This window comes from Centroberyx gerrardi, chromosome 3 (assembly GCF_048128805.1).
Source record: "Centroberyx gerrardi isolate f3 chromosome 3, fCenGer3.hap1.cur.20231027, whole genome shotgun sequence".
NCBI classification, from domain to species: Eukaryota; Metazoa; Chordata; class Actinopteri; order Beryciformes; family Berycidae; genus Centroberyx; species Centroberyx gerrardi.
In genome coordinates this window covers 16,171,358-16,192,687 of record NC_135999.1, presented here as the reverse complement: position 1 = coordinate 16,192,687, position 21,330 = coordinate 16,171,358, and the positions used below count along the sequence as shown (strand labels likewise).

The following is a 21,330-nucleotide window of genomic DNA, read 5'->3' as shown; positions in this document are numbered from 1 at the left end:
AGCAGACCAAAACTGTTGCATGCGCTCTCCCCCTGCTGTTGAAACCAGTGTCGTGTATAGGTTGTCGTCACCGTCTAAAATGAGCCAGAGTAAAAAAAAAATGGTAATGGGTAAAAGTAAAGGTCAATGATAACGTCCTGGTTAAGAGTGACATAGTTGATATTTTGTATTGGTTATATTTTGTATCGGCTGTAATATGCTTCCTTCTGATATTATATGAAAAACACCATTTCCCATAAGGCCCGGAGTCGGGGGACGTACAGTTGCGTTGGAACGCAAGCTCAAGCCTGGCTGAGGAGTCCAGCCAGAGGCCATATTGGAATCTATCAAGTCGGCTTGCACTTTGATGGTACTGAGTGTCTGTCGTTTTGGGAGTCTCTAAAATTGCTATCCGGTAATTATATCGGAGTATTTGTGCCAGGCATTCCACTTGAGACCCTGCCAATTCTGGACGGCAAGTTGTCTCTGTTCTCTTGTGGAAAAAATGAGTCCAACCGATGCTAAACGAGGAGCTAAACGCAGGAAGAACAAGCGGGGCGGTGGCAGTAGCTGCAGTACTGTCTGCAATACCAGTGGTGGCAAGGCCGGGGTTGCCTCGGCCCTAGGTTCTCCAGGAACAGCAACACCTGCTTCTGTCGTCAGCTTTTTAACACCTGGCAGCGCTGGAAATGGGAATATAGGGTCCATGGCCGGCTTAAACGGAGAGGTAAGAGTGTAACGTTTCTCGTTGGATGTCAAACCCGGGGCGGTTAGCAACATATCAACGACACACAAATCTGATTTGGGCCTGAGACTGATGCGGGAAGGCAACTAACTAACCTCTAGGTAGCTAGAAATTAACAGGCTTAATTAACGCTATGGTTATTATACTTAGTCGACTACAACGTTAGTTAGCAGGCTATATAGCTAAGTGGTTAAACTGGCATTATTATGTTGTAACTAACTGTCGTTAACATTAGTTATATCCTGGCCTAGCGATATGTCTACCATCGTTAGCGTAAGCTATTGTAGGTTAGCTCAAACTAACAACTTTGACAGTAGGACAGTATTATATTGTCAAAATAATTGATGCGTTCTAGGTACAAGGAGATAACATTAACTAAACCAAGCTTATCCAGTAAGTTAATAACATTTGGTTCAGCAGAGTTGGCCTACAGTCTGCACAGACTAACGTTAGCTAATGCTAATTGTTACACTACTAACAAGTTCAGTCCTAACGGGCCTTGGCTTGGCTTTGATGGGATTTTTTTTACAAGCTGACCCTCCAATATTTCCAGTATACGAACCTTAGTCTGAATTTAACTTGGCTATATTTGCCAGTCCATTAGCTAAACTATCTAACAAACGTAATTTGCCTAAGTTAGCTTAGTTACACATATTTGCTCTACAACAATATCTGTGTTACGCTAGCTAGGCTAACATCACAAGCAGAAAACGTTAGTTTCTTTGACATTTGACTGCAATTTACTAACTTATATCGCCAACCAAGTGATGATGATTCGATACGTAACTAGCTAGTAAGTTAGGTCTTTCTTATTTTTGCCACTGTGAATTCAATTGTGCAAAACATTTTAGATAACTGATAGTCAGCTCATACGGCCCTAACACAACCCTACTATTTACCAGTTGTCTTCATGTTTCTGCATGGCAGTCTTGTGCGTTAGTGCCTTTTTATTTTTTTTCTTGTGTATTTCATTGTTGTAGTCAGAAAGATGACGTTCTCCACTTAGCAAACATGACTATGTTTATGTTATAAACAAACGTACAGCTTAACAAATAATCCTCCATATTCAACTGTGTTGACCCTTGCCGTCCAACAAATCTATAACAATTTAGACATCATGAGAATAACCTCCATTCTCCATCATAAGCAAATGCTAAACTCTTAAGTGGTGTATTAGATTTTCATGCATTATTAGTTATTGTCACAAAGACCGCTTTGACAATTCCAAACAGTGTACTGTTTATTTCCTTTTATTGATATAGCTTCTCTGGTAAGGTGACATGATATTCATTTGCTGCAGTTTTATAACAGCTGACAATTCAATGTTAACCTGTTTTTGGTTCTTGCATTCCAAATCAAAATCATATCTATTTTGACTGTTAATGTCCAAATGTAGTCACACCATCATATTTAGATGGTGGTCTACCTGCCTATCACTTCAGTAATTTCCAAACTTGATTTTATTATTATCTGCTGTCCTGCCTGTCCAACACAGAGACACAGCTTGTGAACTGTGATTAGCATATTATAATTAGCCCACTCACCCAGAGTCAAATCAACCATAAATCCCTCCAAACCAAATCAATGCCAAGGGGTAATCCATGCCGTGACACAGACGCTATAGTCGGACATTCCTCAGACAGTCCTCTAATTGATCCAGTGCTTTGGTGCTAATGAGTGGGAAGTGGTTGGTGTGTGCGTTCACATTGGGCCGTTTGTGTCCCCCAGGTCCCAATGAACAATAACGTTACACCACAATTTTCGGAGGGGCCAGTGAATGCTGACTTCTCTGGAGTCCTTCAGGTAAATTTATTTAAGGGGAACGTTCAGGTGTTTGAGAAGCCTGTCTAACTCATCACTTACAAGACTCATTTCAGTCTTGGCACAATTTTTTACACCAGTGTTATAGTACTGAGAAATCAGAGGCAGCCTTCTGTTAGCATTTAGCCGTACTGCAACACGTGAGTGATGGTTCAAAGCATTTTCCGTAAAATTAATTCTAGCTGTTGTAAAACTTACTCTTACTTCAACTCAAGTGAAGTCTTGCGCATAATTTTGAGAGAAAGGGTTTGGTTTGACAGTCTTCAGTGGTTTGATGTTTTGTCACTTGTCATTGTTACTGTAACATTGATAACTGAAAGGATCAACTGTATTTCTATGCAGGTCACTTACAAATGTGTACAAGTATTTTTTCTTTCACAGTACATTACCTGTCATATGCTTTATTATTTGATAGCAGTAATCACACAGGCTAACAGCAACTTTCTGTAAAGTGTTGCCTGATTCTCAAAAATGCTGAAGTGGCTGCATACTCTCTTTCTCTCCCTGCTTCCTGCCATTACCATATCCACCACAGACCCCATTCACCTTTGGCTTGAACCAGCGGGCTCCCTACACAGCTGGTGACCGCTGCCTCTTATGCAGATGTGAGCGCAAAGACAGTGTCCTGCCTTCAGAGGCAGGGGTCTCGGGCCAGAATGGTACATCACAGCCCACCAAGACCCCCAGTGCCCTCCAGCTGCCTCTGTGGGTTTGCCCTGACTGCAGGCGCACAGTGGAGAAGGAGGACCGCCACACTGCTCTGGAGCAGTCGTTGGGGGTGAGTCACCAGGGGATAATTATGGGGGTGTAAATGACAAGGAGCCTTGAAAAATCGCTAAAGTTGTGGGGAAAAAGGTTGTTCTTGAAGTTAGAAAAAAATGAAAGGCTTTAAAAGTTTTGGGATGTAAATGGAAGGCCTTGAAAGTGCTTGAGTTCATAGTAATGTGTGGCATGGTGTAAATTCAGCGTATAATCAGATAATGCTCCAGTTCTTAGCGGTGTCCCACCCCTTCCAGATCTTACCTGTCCCAGCATTGACATGCCACATATCTGAAGAGAACCGTATGGAATCTAGTGGCAATTTAACTTCAAGCCGGCTTATTGGTGGCTTTGAGTTCTGTGCGAAAGGGTTAGACCAGCATTTTTCAGACCACCAATAAGCCGCCTTCCGACCTAGTCATGAAGCAGCTTCAAAGCTAGCTTTTGGAGCTGTGTGAAAGGACTACTTTAAATAGACGACTTTCTTGTGCATTACACGGTATGTGTTGTTATGACGTTTTACGCTATATTGTGAAAATAACCAATTAGAAGCTTGGACTAGCCTGTGCCTGTAGATATCGGTGTCGTTGAAGACTCCTTTTTTGCGTGATATCTTCTCCTGGCTGCGGTCAAGTTTTGTAGAAGACTGGTCTGCATTACTAATAGCTGTAAGTGTAACTTCCATTGCCTTACCGCGCTTTCAGACAAAGAAGATGTCAAAGGTAAACAAAACTTCTCTTTAGTCGACGCCATCTTTAACAGCTGGTCAGTGTAAACAAACGCTTGTGCATGTCTTGCGTTGCTTAGCAACAAAAGCAGTAGTGATTTGTGTGTGAAAGGGTACAAGCTGCAAATTGATGGCTTACTAAAGGCAGTGTGAATGGCAAAATGGCTTTTTGCCTTCTCTGTCTGAGAAGGGCTTTACACAGCTGTTCAGTGTGACAGTGGATGGTGTAGCTCCTGTGTTTACTGGGCACCTCTGTTTTTAGCTAGCGGGCTAAACAAATGCACTTGGGAAACAGTGGTCATGCTATTGCTATGGCACTATTGAAAACCTGTTTGAAGTATGCTGATTTAGTCTGAATAGACAAGTTGATATCTTGTTCACAGAACGAGGTAATGGATTAGATAGTTTTTAATTTCATACACGAAGAATACATTGAATCTTTCTCCCTGCTTTGTAGATTTGCTTTCTCTTTACATATCAGAGTGAAATATACACTGTAAACAGCCTCTCAGGCCTATGCTATGTGGTTTCCCTGATGGCTAAGTGAATGCTAATGCTTCTTTGTATAAAGAGCCTCTATATATTATAAGGCCCATGCTATGTTGTCAGCTTGTGTCTCTGTAAGGGCTAATTCAGCTCTAGAAAAAATCTTGTGATTCAACAGTAGTACTGTTTTTTTTTTTTTTTTTTTTTTTTTTACTGGAATACAAAGTCGCTTTTCTTCCTCTGGTTTGTGCTTATAATGGTGTAATTATTGGTTGTGATTAATTGTATGCCCAGTGATTTGTAACAACTTTTGTCTACCTGCCCAATTTGAAAGGAGGTGGCTCACCTTTGTTTCCATTAACTAATTGTTTTTTGTTTTGTTTTTCCTTGAGGATCCTTTTTGTGACATTGGTGTTTTAATGGAAAGTGAGTGAGAATGACATGTAATGAGCTGGATTCAAACCAGTGATCTACAGTATAGAAGAGATAGATTCAGTCTCCATCATTCATTCCTGAAGCACAATCTAAAACTAATGTTCATCACTACTTCCATATTCTTGTGGCTACTGTACTGTACTGTGTTCTTGCCATATCAGTAGCATTTTGGGCATCGTCCACATTAAAGAGCCATGAACCTAGTCTAAAAACCATACACCAAACGCCTATATGAATTACAGCAACACATTCTGTAGGCCCAAGTATTGATCAATATACAAAGATAGGTGTGATTGATACACGTGGGTGTGGCCTATCACAAAATGACTTGCAATTCAGAAATATTACAAAAATGGCTGCATATAGAGCATATCTCTATAGAAGGAATTTACCATGGAACTTGTAATGCTCACCAAAATCTGTTGGTTTATCATAGCTCTTGACCCTTGACAGCCTTAAAGATAAAATCCAGATTATTTGACAGTCTAAATTCCTGTATATTGACACATACTAATGAAGAGTTTGACTTGTAGATGGAAAAGCTTGTGGTAAAATATTGCCCATCCTTTGTCAGAATTGTTTCTCTTCTGCACCTCTTGCTGTGTTTTCCTCTTTTCTTAACACACATGAAATGTTCAAGTCCGCACGTATATCCCATACTGTATACGTATGTATCCCATTATTAAGTGCTTGGGTGGAGTACTTCTATAACAGCCGGGCTCTGTCTCTTGCACGTTAGTTCGTTCATTTTTTCGTTAGTTTGTTTGCAACGCTTTTTGCCATGCTCAGTGTTCTGGGGAATTACAGTATGCACTGTTAAGGCGTGCAGAGCCCCAAGAGCCCTGCATAATGAAATACAGTGTGTGCTTGTACACCAGGCAATACAGTAGTAGTCAAATAAGCATCAACCAACTCGAAGCTGATACGCTGTACATCCACATACCAGGAAGTCAACTAAGGATAAGTCAACGCATGAATTAACTTTTTTGTTCAGCGATTCCGTTAATTACAACAACGCTGTGCTACCAGAGCACTTTGGTGTTAACAGGTGGTAGGTGGAGTTTTTGAAAGTCACCAAGGTTTCACTTATTCCACTCATGCACACTGCCTCTCCCCCAGCACCTATTGATAATTACCATATTCCTGTGCAAAAATCTGGCTATGAAGTTGATTTCATGTCATATGTAAAAAGTAAAATGGAGGAACAATAAATGTAAAACTATGGTACTGTCTATCAGTATAGTAGTAGTGATCTGAGTTGCATCGATTTTATTTCAGTGTTATGCAGCCAAGGTACCCAGCCCACATGGTCTTAGAGGATATATCACGTTGCAATATGCGTGTATAACAAACATATTCCTCAACAAACGTAGGCATCACACAAAGTACATTACTGTTTTGCCCAGGCTTCACAGATACATTTTGCCACATAGAATGCAATTTTGTCAGACATATCTCAGTTCTTTTATAATCATCTAACCAAAATAAATGAGCATAAATAGATGTCATTTTGCTATAAAGCACACTTCTCAGCTCATCATATAGTACAACTGGAGATTAGTAGAACTTTATACCGTTGTTTGTTTGTTTTTTCATTTTTTATAACCTGAATGATTAATGTTTATTATTTTACCTCCTAGATTGCCCTTTGCTATGGAATCACTTATAGCCATTTTTGGGAAAGCTCAGAATCTAATTTATTGGATATTGTGCATAGACAAAACATGGTATTTTCATTCCTTTTTTTTTATTGTGGTTCTGTTTCAGGTGTTACATATTGACTTATAAAGAGACCCTCGGATCTCCTTATTCATTTGATAAACATCATGTCATTGTAGCATCAATATTTAAGTCTCTAGAAACAAAACTGTCAAAAGCTGTCTTAGAAACACTACTCAATTATATCTTGAAGAACCTTCAAAGATTGTTCAGTATTTCAACAAAATAAAACATTTTCCCCGTTTTCCACAGAGCCAGGACTTCTTGTTGCACATGCCCGTGGGTAATGGAAGCCTGGGGCAGGAACCAGCCACAGGGGACAGATTGACCACTGCGGCGCCTACACTACCCATGCTCCCTGCCCCTGACCTCACCGCACCAATGCCTGCTGATACAGTGTGCAGCTGTGAGGCCTGCAACGAGAGACGGTCAGTTCAGAGTGATTCACACTGAATCCCAGTAATCCTTAATTGCCTTCTTTCTTAGGCCCCCACTTTAAATGTACTCGCCAAGTACATTTTCACTAAATTTTCTTCTCCTTTGTGTTTGAATGTTGTGTGACATTTGTGACTTTATGCCCTTAATGACAGGGAGATCTCTGCCGAATCAGAGAGGGAGTCCCAGCAGCTGCAGAACCACTGGTCGGAGGTCCGCTACCTGGTGCGCTGCATCTACCGCCAGACAGGAACTCCACTGGCAGACGACCATGACCAGCCTCTGGACAGAGACAAGGAGGGCATGAAGGAGCTGGTGGACAGGTAGAACCACAAGCATGGCTTATAATCTCCTCTTCCTTCCTTGTCTCTCTTACTCTCCTCTTCCTTTTAACCTCACATTCACCTTACGTATTCCTATTTTCCTGGCTGCTATCAATGTCTTTGCACTGGACTATTTTATTCAGTTTCTCCTATCCTTCCTCCATCCCTCCCTCCCTGTCATTTCTTTGAGTGATCACTTAATTCCTATGACACGATTGGAGGAAATGGGAGAAGACTTGGTCACCAGTTTCAGCCAATGTGGGCGGGTGACTTTCTTTAGGGGAACTTTACCAAAAACCAAAGATGATATATTTTATACAACATCTCACATATTTCCTCAAAGTATAAACACTTTTGCTCATCTGTGTTTGGTTTAAGAGTTAGTTTTGAGTGCAAGATTGTGCACCAGATGATGTCATCCAGAGGACACCAGTTCCTTGTTGTTTTAATTAAAGCTAGATGAAAAGTTGTAGATGGATAGTAAGCGTGGCCCAACCCTCAGTGAGCTGTGCTGATGGAAAAAGTTAGCTTCCAGGAGTAAATTCCAAATGCCCCATAGTTACTTGCTGGATATGGTTCTGATGTGTACATTGAACAAATCAAAATGGGAATTTCTTGTAGTCTTGCAATGTACATGGCATGGTAACCTTTCCAGAAGTGGGGCAAAAGTGGGATTGTGTGTGGAGGCGTTGTTTCCTAACAGAGTATAGCCTGAAAAGTGAGTTTTGAAAACCAGAAATCTCAGCAGCTGGTGAAGTAATTGTAGAGTCATTGGTATTGATCAACAACCCTATCAAACCCCGCAGATTTATTATGGTCATTTTATGCTATTGGAGAGTAAAATTCATACTTGTTGCACTTTTAATTTTTCGGCTAACTTTGGCTTTACCCGTGCAAAAAGGTGCAGTTCATGCTTTGTTTACGGTGTATTTTTGTCCACCCCTCCTGCAGACTCTGTGCGAAGGACCCCTACCAGCTGTACCAACGGCTGGAGCAGCAGGCCCGTGAATATGTCTTGGAAATGAAGGTGCGGCTGCTGAAGCACCTGTCTGCTGGCTCCAAGGCTACAGGGCCAGCAGGGACCATGGCTGCAGCCCAGGGCCCGCCTCAGGCTCACCAGTTCATCTCTCTGCTGCTGGAGGAGTACAGCGCCCTCTGCCAAGCTGCACGCACCATCAGCAGCTTCCTACTCACCCTGGTTAGTTGGCCCTTCTTGTACACAGAGATGCTGTTGTAACTGTCCTGCAGGTGGCATCAAAGTCACATTTTCACAAGGCAATGTTTTGTTTTTTTCCCTCATTTTGCAATGGAAAGTGTAACGTGGTCACACTCAGTCTGAGGTTCTGACATATCCACCGCATACACAGCTATCTTACAGAATCTGCTGCCTCTGCTTCAGCTATAATCCAAAACCTTTTGTTTTCCTCAGGAGAATGAGCACCTCCAGAAATTCCAGGTGACATGGGAGCTGCACAACAAGCACCTTTTTGAGAATCTGGTGTTCTCTGAACCCATCTTGCACAGCAGTTTACCTGCACTGGTTGCACAGCTGAAGTAAGACATTGTTTTACAACTGTTGTTTAAAGGAAAATACTGCATTATGAGTTGTTCACTCATCTTTTATAATTTCTCTGCTATTTTAGACCCAAACTAGACTGTTGTGCCATGTGTACAGTATGTCATGTTGTGTAATTCAGTTGCATTACTTGCTCAAACCCACTGCTGAATAAGGTTAAAGGGACTCTGTCCTAAATCATAACCTTTAAGACATAAAATAGGGAAAATATAGGTGGAAATACCCAAAGTACCCATTTTCCTTTATTCACTTCATTTGCAAGTCTTACCTCATATGTATTTGACATTATCATCACCTCTGTGAGTGAATGTTTGCTAACAAATGAGTGGCTTTCTTCCCTGGACCAGCCAGCACTTAGTAGGTCAATGATTGATCTCTTGTGCATCCTTTTTGTTCAGACATGGCACGGCCTCCCATGATTCATACAGTGAGGATATGTACAGGACCTTGTTAGAAAGCTACCAGCAGCTGCAGCAGGAAATGGCTGCAGTGGCTGCTGAGTGGCAGGAGTGTGAGAAGAGGATTGATGACTATGTGGATGAACAGGTATACAAGACTCCCCTTCTGACAATATATAAAATTTAACGCAAACTGCACACATCTGATACAGAAAATAAAATTATTTTTACATGAAGATGGCATTTGGTTGAGAAATAATTGTTGATTTATGCATGTGACTCTTTTGCAGCTGCTTTTTAAGGTGGAGGGTCAGAGTCTCACCAACCAAAGAACAGAACCACACAAGTCTTTGATTAGTAAAAATGTAAGAGATTTTAAAAATGTATCTTTCAGAACAATCATATCTTTTTTGTGTCTTAGATTTATGGAAGTGTATGTTCTTTTCATATCTGCCCATTTCCAGACTTTGAAGACTAAGCAGCGAATGCTGAAGGAGGATTGGGAGTTCTTTAAGCAGAGAAGATTTATAGAAGAACAGGTATAATACAAGGATATGAAGTCATCATGGTAGATTTTTATGAAGAATACAAAGTATTTAATTTAGAATTTCTCTGCTTCTGAGCAATTTGTTTTATTTCTCTGTTGTTTTTTGTAGATACCCAACAGTAAGAAGTCCATCACTGGAGATAACAACTTCACAGACACTATGAGAATGCTCTCCTCTCGTCTGAGTATTCCAGACTGTCCAAACTGCAATTATCGAAGAAGGTGAGTTTTCAGGTTTCGCCGTTATGTCAAAATCTGGCCTGGGGTCAATTCACTTTCAATGCAATCTATTCAGAAGGTAAGTTGTAACTGACATTTATTGGTTAATGACAGAGAATTTATTCTCAATTTGAGTTGAAGGGAATTGAGCCCAACCCCAATCTAAACAGTGTGTGCCCCAGCCTCGCCCAATTAGTGAGATAAAGGGTGTGAAGAATCGGAATCAAGTGTTTGTGTTCTACATATATGGTTTCAACTCCTGAATCACTGCCAATGACTTAGCCCCTTTCCTCCCCAACAGGTGCACATGTGATGACTGTAGTCTCTCCCACATCCTGACATGTGGCATCATGGACTCTCCCATTGCTGAGGACCTCCACATCAAGCTGCCCCTGCAAGGGGAACCTCCCCGGGACTACCTGGCAGAGGTGCACCCTCCCAGCCTCTCCTCTGGCAGCTCAGCGTCCGGCTCCAACTCCAGTTCCCCCATCACCATTCAGCAGCATCCACGGCTCATTCTGCCTGAAGGGGATGCCAACACCTTGTAAGTCAACCAGCCATTGTCCTGTCCAATGGGCATAAACGTTTTAAAACATAAATGTTTTTAGGCACGGTTTAGAATAACGACCTGGTTTTAGCACTCTATGTTTACATTCCCTAAAGCTAAATGATAAACATAAGCTTTACAATGAAATGAAACATCATTGTCATCATTGACATCATTTGTCAGTATCATTTCATCTGAAATACACAACTGTAGAGGACACCTAGAAACATATGTGTCCTCTTTCACCTTCCCTTGACCTCACCACTCCTTTCTGTCTCAATACAGTATTAGCGATGACGACGAAGTGCCTCCACTGTCGACCAAGTTTGGAGACATCTACCCTATGAGTGGTTATGAGGACAATGGTGTTGTGACGGCTACTGTGAACGGCCTCCACAATGAGCTCAACGGGGGAGGGGAGAATGTGGCGTTAAAGGAAGGGGTGAGTTGTACACGGTAGCGTGTTACCTCCAGGAATGCCCCAGTGTGATGATGAATTTCCCTGCCAAGTTCCTGGATGATCACGTTGTAGTTCATGATCACCGAGTTATTTAAGGAAATGGATCATGAATAAGCCTGCTTGTGCTCAAATATGGTCTTTCTCTCTCTCTCTGCCATTCCTTACCCGTTCCTTAATCCAGTCTCTTTTGTCCTATTTACACTTTTTTGCCTCCAGTCTCCTCATGGCATTAGCAGCAGCAGTAGTTCATCAGAGGGTGATGAGGAGGAGGCTGATGGAGAGAGTGGCGGGGAGCCTCCAGGGCAGCAGGGAGAGCTTCCCTCAGGAAAGAGCAACAGTCCTCCACCGTCTTACAACCACCAACAGGTATTACCACACTTTTAATGCTCTTTGACTGCCACAATTGCGTGGAGATGAACTGGATGAAACTGTCCCATATACACAGTCATTACTGTTTATTCCATAACATATACCGATACCTCTGTATGGTTAAATGAGAGAATGACAACCATCACAGTATTTCCTTGAAGATTCTTTTCATAGCTCTTGAGACAATAGACATTTTTTTTGGTTTAAGTCTAGTTTCAAACATGTCACGATGCCATTTCCTTTTCCACATACACTAAATTATAGGTTGGGTTTTTTTTGCAGTTGGGCAATTTTCCCACATTGAGGAGTAGGCACTCCAGAATGAAAGTAGACTACACTGTTTTGTAGGGATGGGACAATATATTGAAATTCAATATATCGCAATACAAAAATGTGACAATATGTATCGTGGGGCAGAAAAATGAATCGCAATATTAGCTACATTTTATTCTGCTGTAGTAATCACAAGTCACATGGCTTGCCCGTCACAAATTCACAAGCTCTCCATCGAAATGTTATTATTTTCACTTTGTAATGACATTTACAAATTGTTTACATTCTAGCAAGCCCAGGGCATTGCTAGAAAGATTTGTAGCTCGGAAATAAACATAATTCTGCACATGATACTTTGTTGTCATTGAACTTTTATTTATTACATCATATCGCGGTTGTATCGAATCGTGAACCCCATATCGCGTATCGTGAGAAAAGCATATCATCCCATCCCTACTGTTTTGCGTCTGTGTTGCCACCCCAGGTAGAACAGGTCCAGCATGCCTGCGAGTGCCATGTGTGCAACCAGGACCCCAGCTCCCCCACCCTGGGCCCTGCTACATGCCTGCCCCCTAGTCGGCTCCACACTACGCCTCCCCCTGCTGTTGGACACCAGTTCTTCACAGACAGCAAGACCCCGCCTGCCCACCCTGCCCTCCACCTCTACCCCCACATCCACGGCCACCTGCCCCTGCACAACTTGTCTCACCTCCCCCGGCCCTTACTGCACCCCACACTCTACCCTCCTAGTCCTCCTCTCGCACACAACAAGGTGAGCATCCTCCTCGACCCAACACACCCATAAAGCTAGACTTAAGTTAGCATTTGCCCTGGTACTGGGTTGTACAGTGTTTTTTCCCCTTACATGGTAAAAAAATTGGTTTCTTTGATAGTTTCTACCAGGGAAAAAAAATATTTTCCTTTTGTTTGGGGATTTTTTAGGTTCCAGGAAGAATTATTGAGCTTAGTTTTATTTTCATTTTTCACTTGTGTAATATAAAATCTCTGCCACAAGGGGTCATACTGTATCCAATCTAGGGGGCCTCTTGCACCCCAAATCTGTATGATATGTAGGCTCAAATCAGTTAATTTCATATTCCCAAACTAATAACATGATTTATTTTTTTAACATAACTCTCATAAAGATAAACTTAAATTAGCAGTTGCCCTGATACTGGGTTGTACAGTGTTTTTTCCTCTGACTAGATGGTATCTTTGATAGTTTCTACCAGGGAAAAATTATTGGTACATTTCCTTCCTCATTGGGGATTTTGTTTAGGTTCCAGGAAGAATTATTGAGCTTAGTTTCATTCTAATTTTTTGCTTGTCCGATTTTGAATTTTTTGCCACAAGGGGTCACACTGTATCCAATCTAGGGGGGGCTCTTGCAGCCTAAAGCTGTTTAATATGCAGCCTCCAATTAGTTAATTTCATATTCTCAAACTAATAACATGATTTCTTTTTTTAACGTAACTTGCCCTGCTCCTCCTGTCCTCAGCCTCTCCCCCCGACCCCGACATCAAACCACTCGGTGGCGAAGCAGCCGGCCTTCAGCCCATCGTTACCAGAGCACGTCTACCAGAACTGCTTTGGCGGAGCAGGTGGAGCTGGTGACTGGAACAGCTCACTGCAGTGCCTCTCGCTCAAGTTTGAGAACTTGTGGGATGCTGCTGTGATGAAAAGCTGGAACCCATCTGTGCTCCTGCCAGAGTCCCTGCCAGGTGAGAGCTAGGACCAGTTAATCTCTTTGAAGATTATCTCGGCCAGAAATGGCCACAAATTAAGCTAAAATCATCACAGCAAGTCAAAGACTGTTAAGTTTAAGTGTTAAGTTTTTGTTAAGGCTAGTATCTTGCTGATCAGCTTGTCACATCATTTGTTTTTCAACAGGTGACATGCTTGGACCACCCCTCCCTGATGTCCCCCTCCCCCCAACCACATCCATCGGCCCCCACGGGGAACACCCTTCATTGCCTACCCCTCTCCCCCCTTCGTCCTCCTCCTCGTCTTCATCTTCGTCATCGTCGTCGTCATCGTCCTCCTCCTCTTCAGAAGCCAAAGAGCAGAAGAAGAGTGGCGCCAAGAAGAAGTGTCTCTACAATTTCCAGGATGCCTTCATGGAGGCCAACCGAGTGGTGATGGCCACCTCAGCCTCCACAGCTTCTGTGTCCTGCACTGCCACCACTGTCCAGTCAAGTAATAACCCACCCATCCACCTAGCATCTAAAAGACCCAACTCTTTAGGTAATATAGGAGGTAGGAGGAGTTGCTAGGTTGGTACTGCTGGGGCTTTTTTTCATGATTGCCGTTCTAGGCCAGAGAGAAAGTGTATCATGATTACAGTTAATATTGTGGTGTGATGGTCAATGAAATAACAATGAAGGAAAATGTTATTGCTATTTAATTGTTGCAAGTCAGTTGAAATTTTGAATACTCACCCTTAATGATAATTTTGTGGTGGGACGAGGGCATGTTGGTGCTTGCTGTTCATCAACGGCTTCTCCTGAGCTTCAGCAGGGTTTTCATTAGACTTCTGTGTTCATAGTTTTAGGTAATGGTTAAGTTTAAACTCCCTGGACCTTTCAGTCAACATATACAACACAAACGTGATAAACATGAAAATTTGGTGTTGCTGATGATATACTCCAACAACAGAAAATGTTGCTTCCTGATGACTTTCAGTGGGTAGGATATTGGAAGCATATGTGATGTTTTTCTGTTATTGTTGTGCTGTAGACTTGAATGAAGCCACTGCATATCTTATTTCATCACTTATCTTTGAGTTCTCATCCATTATATCTTTTTTCTCCTCTAGATGATGTATTTCACAATCTAGGTACAGAGGACCATAGGCAATCCACCCAAGTCGCCCCTAGAAATAGCTCCACAGGACTGGCCTCCCTTCCTCCGCTCTCGGGCCCTGCCTTGCCCCCAGCACCCACCACACACCTCCCCACAATGGGATCGCAGCCCTTCCCAAAGATGGCCACACCAGCCCCAGGCTTCGTGGAGGCCCACCAGGGTCTGTGCCTGCCCCCCGCCGAGCCTCCAGCCTCCTCAGCAGAGGGTCCTGTCAGTGCCCCGCCCAGCGTCTGCAGGTCAGTCCCATACCACATCCAATACAGACCTACCATACATCAGACCTATCAGTCTGATGTATGGTAGGTCTGTATTGGTGGATAACAAAGCACCCTGCATTTTTAAATCAAAAAATGATATGAGTGTACCAAGTTGATACAAATCTCAATAGAGAATCAACGATTCAATGCAAGATACATTTTAAGCAGCCAACAATTCAATATGATTTGATTCTTTGAGGGAGGGGCAGGGGGAACGCATGATGCAAACTTTCACTAGGCTGACAACACTCGCAGAGAGAAGCACATGGACTCAGAGAGAGAGAAACGCACACAGAGTGAATTACATTATTAGGTGCTAAAATAAAAAAAGATATGCCTGTCATATTGGACTTTTCCAGTAGAGAGAAGCCAGCTTCGATTTAGCTATGATTCTCTCCCAAATTTTGCCTGATACAAGCAGTTTGAATCGATGCATCCCTATCTTAGACACTAAGCCTGGTGCATCGACTCAAATCAGTGAATCACTGGACCCATCAATATGAGGCTGGTTTTGATAGGAGTTCATTTTATGTTTCAACCTTTTCAGTGATCCTGACTGTGAAGGCCATCGCTGTGAGGGGAATGGGGCATATGAGCACCAGGCCTACGATGGTGAGGAGAGCCAGGATGAGGACAGCTGCTCTGAGCACAGCTCTTCCACCTCCACCTCCACCAACCAGAAGGAAGGAAAGTACTGTGATTGCTGCTACTGCGAGTTCTTTGGCCATGGCGGGGTAAGACACACACGTATCACACATGGAAATTTACTTGTTTACTCACCACAGGTGAGTTGATTTGATCGGGTTGACTTGATCCAAACCCTATGTAGGTTGATTTTGTCTATTCCAAAGTGAATGCAGTCTTAACAGACAAGTTCAGTTCTAAGAGTTTTTTGAGCTTGCATTTGCTGTTTTCAGAGACTTTTTTTGTTGTGAAATTTCTCATTTGAATTTCATTTCTGCCTTAAATTATTTTTAGTTTCAAATTAAAATGTATTGTATTGAGTTTGACTAAATTTACATTGTGAATTGATCCCACCCACACTTGATAATCCAAAAAACAAAAACTGGGCTCATGGCACATGGGCTACTGACAACGTACTTACAACATTCAAAATTCCTTCAGAAAATAACATTATTGCTTGTATCCTCTGTTTAATCCCAGCCCCCAGCTGCTCCTACCAGTCGTAACTATGCAGAGATGCGGGAGAAGCTGCGCCTGCGTCTGACCAAACGGAAGGAGGAGCAGCCCAAGCGCGAGGAGCAGCAGCCAGTGCTGGAACGAGATGGAGGGGTGGAGGACCACAGGCGGGTAGAGGATCTGCTCCAGTTCATCAACAGTGCAGATAATAAGCCGGCCTCCAGCTCTAAGGCAGCCAAACGGGCCAGGCATAAACAAAAGAAGGTAACTGTCCTTCCTGAACAGTTCAGAGGTCTTTTAAAATGAATCATTCAGTTAGTATTTAAATCACAACAACGCTGAAACTCTGTTTGTGTTTCAGATGGAGGAGAAGGCGCGCCTGGAGGCAGAGGCCCGTGAGAGGGAGGAGCAGCAGTTGTTGGAGGAGCAGCTGCGGCGGCAGCGGCAGGAGGAGGAAGAGGCAGAACTCCAAAGGGAACTCCTCCGGCTGCAGGAGCTGCAGCACCTCCGCGCTGCCAAGAAGAAAAAGAAAGAGAGAGCTAAGGAAAACACCGCTCCCCCTCAAAACAACCCCCAGCCCCTCAAACAGACGGCTCAGAACGTTCTAGAAAACCTTCAGAATGGCAAGTCGCAGCTCCTCCAAACCCTCATCCGCCTCCCTGACCACAAGGAGCCCAGACTTGACCCCATACCCCGGCCCAACACACAACACAGCCCAAAAAGCACCAGCGAGAAGGCGTTTGCTACTGAGACTACCACCCCCAACTCTCCAGCCACCCTCCACAATGGCACTTCTACATCTCAGCCTGAGGTCAACAGTAAAGTTAAGGCCAAACAGTCTACCAAGACGGCCGCTTGCGAGGCTGTTGTAAAGAAAGCCCCAGAGATGCCCAAGAACTCAGATGTGCCAATAAAGCTAGCTAATGGCACCACCACCACCACTACACCAGACACCAAAGCAACGCGAATCAGGGCTGCCGAGGCCCTGGCCCCTCTCCCAACCACTGAACCCAGGAAGGAGGAAAGGAGTAATAACAATGGTGCCAGTGGAAAGAGGCAGCAGCAGCCCCAGATCCAGATAAAGGAAGAGAGGAGAAGTCCACCTGTGTCAAATCCCTCCCCGTCTCCCCCCCCAGCCTCCCAACCTGAGCAGACCCAGCAGAATGGCAAACCTCCCACTGCAGAGTCCCCACAGCCCAAGGGCAAGACCAAGAAGAACAAGAAGAAGAAAGGGGACAAGATGAACAACTCAATAGGTTGGTGTTATTATGATCCACAAAGATTTGGTGATGTTTCCACTGCAAAAACCAGTAACTTTATATCCAATATGGGTTCCCCTGGAAACAAAAGGACAGTCCAGGCACTCCAAATATAAAAATATAACCATGAGGAAGAAAATGCTTAAAAAGCCTTTATTGTAGTGGCTAAATCATTTAAAAACCTATGTAGAAAAAGCCTTCCACACATGGACAAGACAGACGGTATATGACAAAAGCAGTGTTACAGTTAAGTTAATGAACTCACTAAGTTTATAAGTTCTGTTTGTGCTAGCATCAACAAAACATTTAGTTTGCATAACATCACAGTGAGGGCAATGCATACATTTGAAAGTGCCAACCGGTTTGGTCAACCAAGTACCTTTTTTATCTGCTGGAAGATATGAATGCATGAGCCTGTCCCTAAGAGTGGGGGCGCGTCTAAAAGAAATAATAGGGGGTTCAGGGAAAACTTTACTCAAAAGAGTGTCACTCTCAACGATGGCCCAGTTGTTTTTAACGATCCGTTTGATTTGTTCAGCATGTGTACTATATGTGGTGACAAAAAATGGACGAGACTGACGTGCAGGCTTGCGTCTGATGTTTTTTTGAAGAAGAGTATCCCGCTCAAGTGACTGTGCTCTGTCAAAAGCCTGCTTAATCACCCTGGGTTTGTAAGCTCTCTCTGAAAACCTATTGGACATGGCCTCAGCCTGTTCAACAAAATCAGTCTCACAATTACAAATACGCAGTAGGCGTTGGAATTGGCAATATGGGTTCCCCTGGACTTGACATTTTGTCATCATCTCATAGTCTCCTGCTAGCCCCCTTGAGTATGGTATGATCATCATTTGACAAGCATACTTTAAAAGATGGATGAGCATACTTTGACAGACATTTCATAGCTTATAAGGGTTGGTTTATTGTTCATACAAAGGATACCAAGATGGTAATAGAACATTTGAAGTGTTTAATTAGATCCATTTAACATTTGGAAAAAATATATCTACTCGAACAAAGGAATCATCTTCAGACTTTGCTTATAAAGTAGTTCTGTTTGGCGTACTTTGGTGGTCCAAGAGGGAAATCTGTAGAGCATGGATAGTTAGTTATGGGTACCAAGTCTTGTGCCAATTGTGCTTTCGATGTGAGCGATATGGCCTTTAGAATGTGTCACTATAGCGCCCCCTTTGGGCCAAAGGGGGCAAAAACTTGGGACATATGTTTGAAATGTATTTATAGACAAGATAAGCCAGGTTTCATACACATGCATCTTAATCTACAAGCTATAGTATTATATAATTATTATGTCATACATCGTGCCTACTTTAATCTATCACAACCAAACTTCATATTTTGGCTAATATATAGTCCTAGTTTTTACCAATTCAGTCCTCAAGTACTGCCTGTCCTGTAGGTTTTTGTTCCATTTTTTTCACTGTTGCACACCTGACCCAGTTAAGGGCTTCACACTTTCATGCCAGCCCTGTTCAGGTAGATCTATTTCTACTGCTCAACCAATTGGCATGAAGCCCTTGAGTGGATCAGGTGTGCAAGAGTAGAGCTGGAACAAAAACTTGCAGGACAGGGGGTACTTGAGGACTGCATTTGGAAACACTGTCATGTATTTTTGTTATTTGTAGCACCCCCTATGGGATGATGTTGGAATGTCGAATCAGACATGCTTGATGATCTCAGCTGAACATACAGTATATACCAAGTTTTGTGTCAGTCAGAAAAATGGTCAGTTTTGAGAGAGGGCCTCACCCTCTCTCAAAGTTTATAGCTGCGATGTTTGTCAGATTGTGCTGTTTTATAGACCATTTGTGTCTGTAGGTCCACTAATGATATGCTGCAAGTTTGGTGTGGATAGGTAAAAAGAAAAAGCCTTAAGGAGAAAACCGTTTCCCAAGTAAAAATGCTGGAAAATCCATTAGACTTAGGTGATCCTGTTGGCAAAAAAACTTGTAGAGCTATCAGCTAAATGTGTGTACCAGGTTTTGTGACAATCACACAGTGTGATCTTATGGTTATGGCCTTTTAAAGCATAAAATATTTTACCTTTTAATTATAGAGCCACCATCTGGTGGATTGGAGTCATATTTGTTGTGTAGCAAGTCACCACCATTATCTGTTATTTTGCTAAATTTCACATCTGTGTCATATACCATCTCACGGGAAATTACAAAAACATAGGAAAAGAAGGAAAATAACTGTAATAAACCTGTACAATACAGTAATAAACAATAAATATAAAATATTGGAAATAGGAGCCACCTTCATGGATGTACGTTATTTCATTTTAGATGATGTGTTCCTGCCCAAAGACATCGATCTGGATAGTACTGAAATGGACGAGACTGAGAGGGAAGTGGAATATTTCAAAAGGTATGTGTATTGTGGTAACACACACTTTGCATAAAGACCTGATAGGACATCTTAGAAATCTTTCTCTTGACATCAGCCTTTTACTTTTAAGACTGAAGTGGTGCAGCAGCTGTTCACACGGTTAATCTGTCTCTGTCTCTCCAGGTTCTGCTTGGATTCTGCCCGGCAGACCCGTCAACGGCTTTCCATCAACTGGTCAAACTTTAGTTTGAAGAAAGCTACGTTTGCCGCACATTGAGGGTGTTAGTGAGTGACTGTGTCAGGACGCAATCAGTACCCTAACAGCCGAACCCACCCACATGTCCCCCTATCCCTCCTCCACCACCCAACTGTTGTCCTCCCATACCCTCTCTCCCGCTGTGCCCAAATCACACCCATGCTGCCTTGCTTTGTTGTCGCTGTGTGGTTCCACCACAAACCCATCTGGACTGATCCTCTTGCAGAACTAAGACAAAAATGAAATGAAATGACACACACAAAAAAAAACACAAAATGCTACTTTCTATCTGATTAATTTTCCTTGCGTGCTTGTGTGCTTTTAGTCTGAGTTGGGCATTTCTCTTGACTGAAAAAGCCATGGTCTGAAATTATTTTCTTATATTGGCTTACCTGTAGTCAAAAGATGCTTACTATGTTTGGATGGTTTCCTTCCAAAAAAGACACAATGGAAACAACAAAAAATGAGAAATGTGATGAATTAAAAGCTGTAATTGAGTTATTGTGGCTTACTATCCCATTGTTTCCAGTTGTTCCTAGCACGGCATCTCATCAACATAATTGACAAGGGAATGGGCTTGGTCAGCTGGTCTCCACTCCCTGCTCCCCCACCAACTTATTTCACAGAGAGGAGGAAGGCATAATACTTGACAATGTTCTTTTTTGGTTTTTCAGTTCTGTTTAACAAACTGTTGAGTAAAAGTGTACCAGTTACAGTTTTTGTTTTCTTTCTTTTTGACCTGTAGCCAGCTTGTATCAGAATACTTTCAGAATGAAATTGAAAAAGAACAATACTCACACTATCAATCTGTTATAGAGTGTATATTGTATTAACACTGAAGCCAAACTGGCTACTTTTTAACATATTGTTAAGTAATATTAAATCTTGTCTTTCTTTTTTGAAAGATGGAATACAGTAGTATGGCAGGATATGTGTCTTGTGTCAAACCTTATTTCCTACATGCAGTAGAAATTGTCAATAAAGGACATGGACAATTAAAACAACACACACAGACACACACACATCCAGATAGTAGACACTTAAATACAGGGTAAGTGAAGTGAGAAGCTCATCATCCCTTCCATCTTTGGTAATTGACTCAGTTGGCCTCAGTTGTTCAACATGATCATGCCCATGAGACTTGTAGCTTGTGCTATGGAGGGAATGTTATCACATTAACATTACTGTTGCGCCTCTATGCCGGTCTGCGGCCCCACAAGGTTGCAGAGTGAGTCACACCCTCAAATACACGTTCCTTCTGGGAACTCCACCAATTGACAGTCATAATCGATCTGTAAGGCCACTGTAACTGAGTCATGTGGATCGTAAAGGGTTCGGTTTCATTTGCGAAGAACGTAAAGAAAAGGTAGCTGCCATTGGTCCACTTTGAGA

General features: G+C 42.6%; 1 protein-coding gene across 4 annotated transcripts; it reads left to right on the top strand.

The window, feature by feature from the left end:
- The first annotated feature begins 331 nt into the window (after nucleotides 1-331).
- fam193a (family with sequence similarity 193 member A) lies at nucleotides 332-20,653 on the top strand. 4 transcript variants are annotated; one of them, XM_071914456.2, is made up of 23 exons: nucleotides 332-706; nucleotides 2,453-2,527; nucleotides 3,081-3,323; nucleotides 6,924-7,099; nucleotides 7,262-7,429; nucleotides 8,381-8,627; nucleotides 8,859-8,983; nucleotides 9,404-9,551; nucleotides 9,694-9,768; nucleotides 9,868-9,942; nucleotides 10,060-10,172; nucleotides 10,471-10,713; nucleotides 11,002-11,158; nucleotides 11,393-11,542; nucleotides 12,303-12,590; nucleotides 13,317-13,539; nucleotides 13,709-14,014; nucleotides 14,634-14,916; nucleotides 15,485-15,671; nucleotides 16,102-16,341; nucleotides 16,439-17,333; nucleotides 19,640-19,721; nucleotides 19,866-20,653. In XM_071914456.2, exons 1-23 carry the CDS (start codon nucleotides 485-487, stop codon nucleotides 19,957-19,959), a joined length of 4,815 nt encoding a protein of 1,604 aa, XP_071770557.2. In that variant the 5' UTR covers nucleotides 332-484; the 3' UTR covers nucleotides 19,960-20,653. The 4 variants fall into 4 exon arrangements, with proteins under 4 accessions (XP_071770557.2, XP_071770556.2, XP_071770558.2 ...); XM_071914455.2 differs by having other exon boundaries at nucleotides 13,709-14,062; XM_071914457.2 differs by lacking the exon at nucleotides 2,453-2,527 and having other exon boundaries at nucleotides 13,709-14,062.
- The last annotated feature ends 677 nt before the right edge of the window (nucleotides 20,654-21,330 follow it).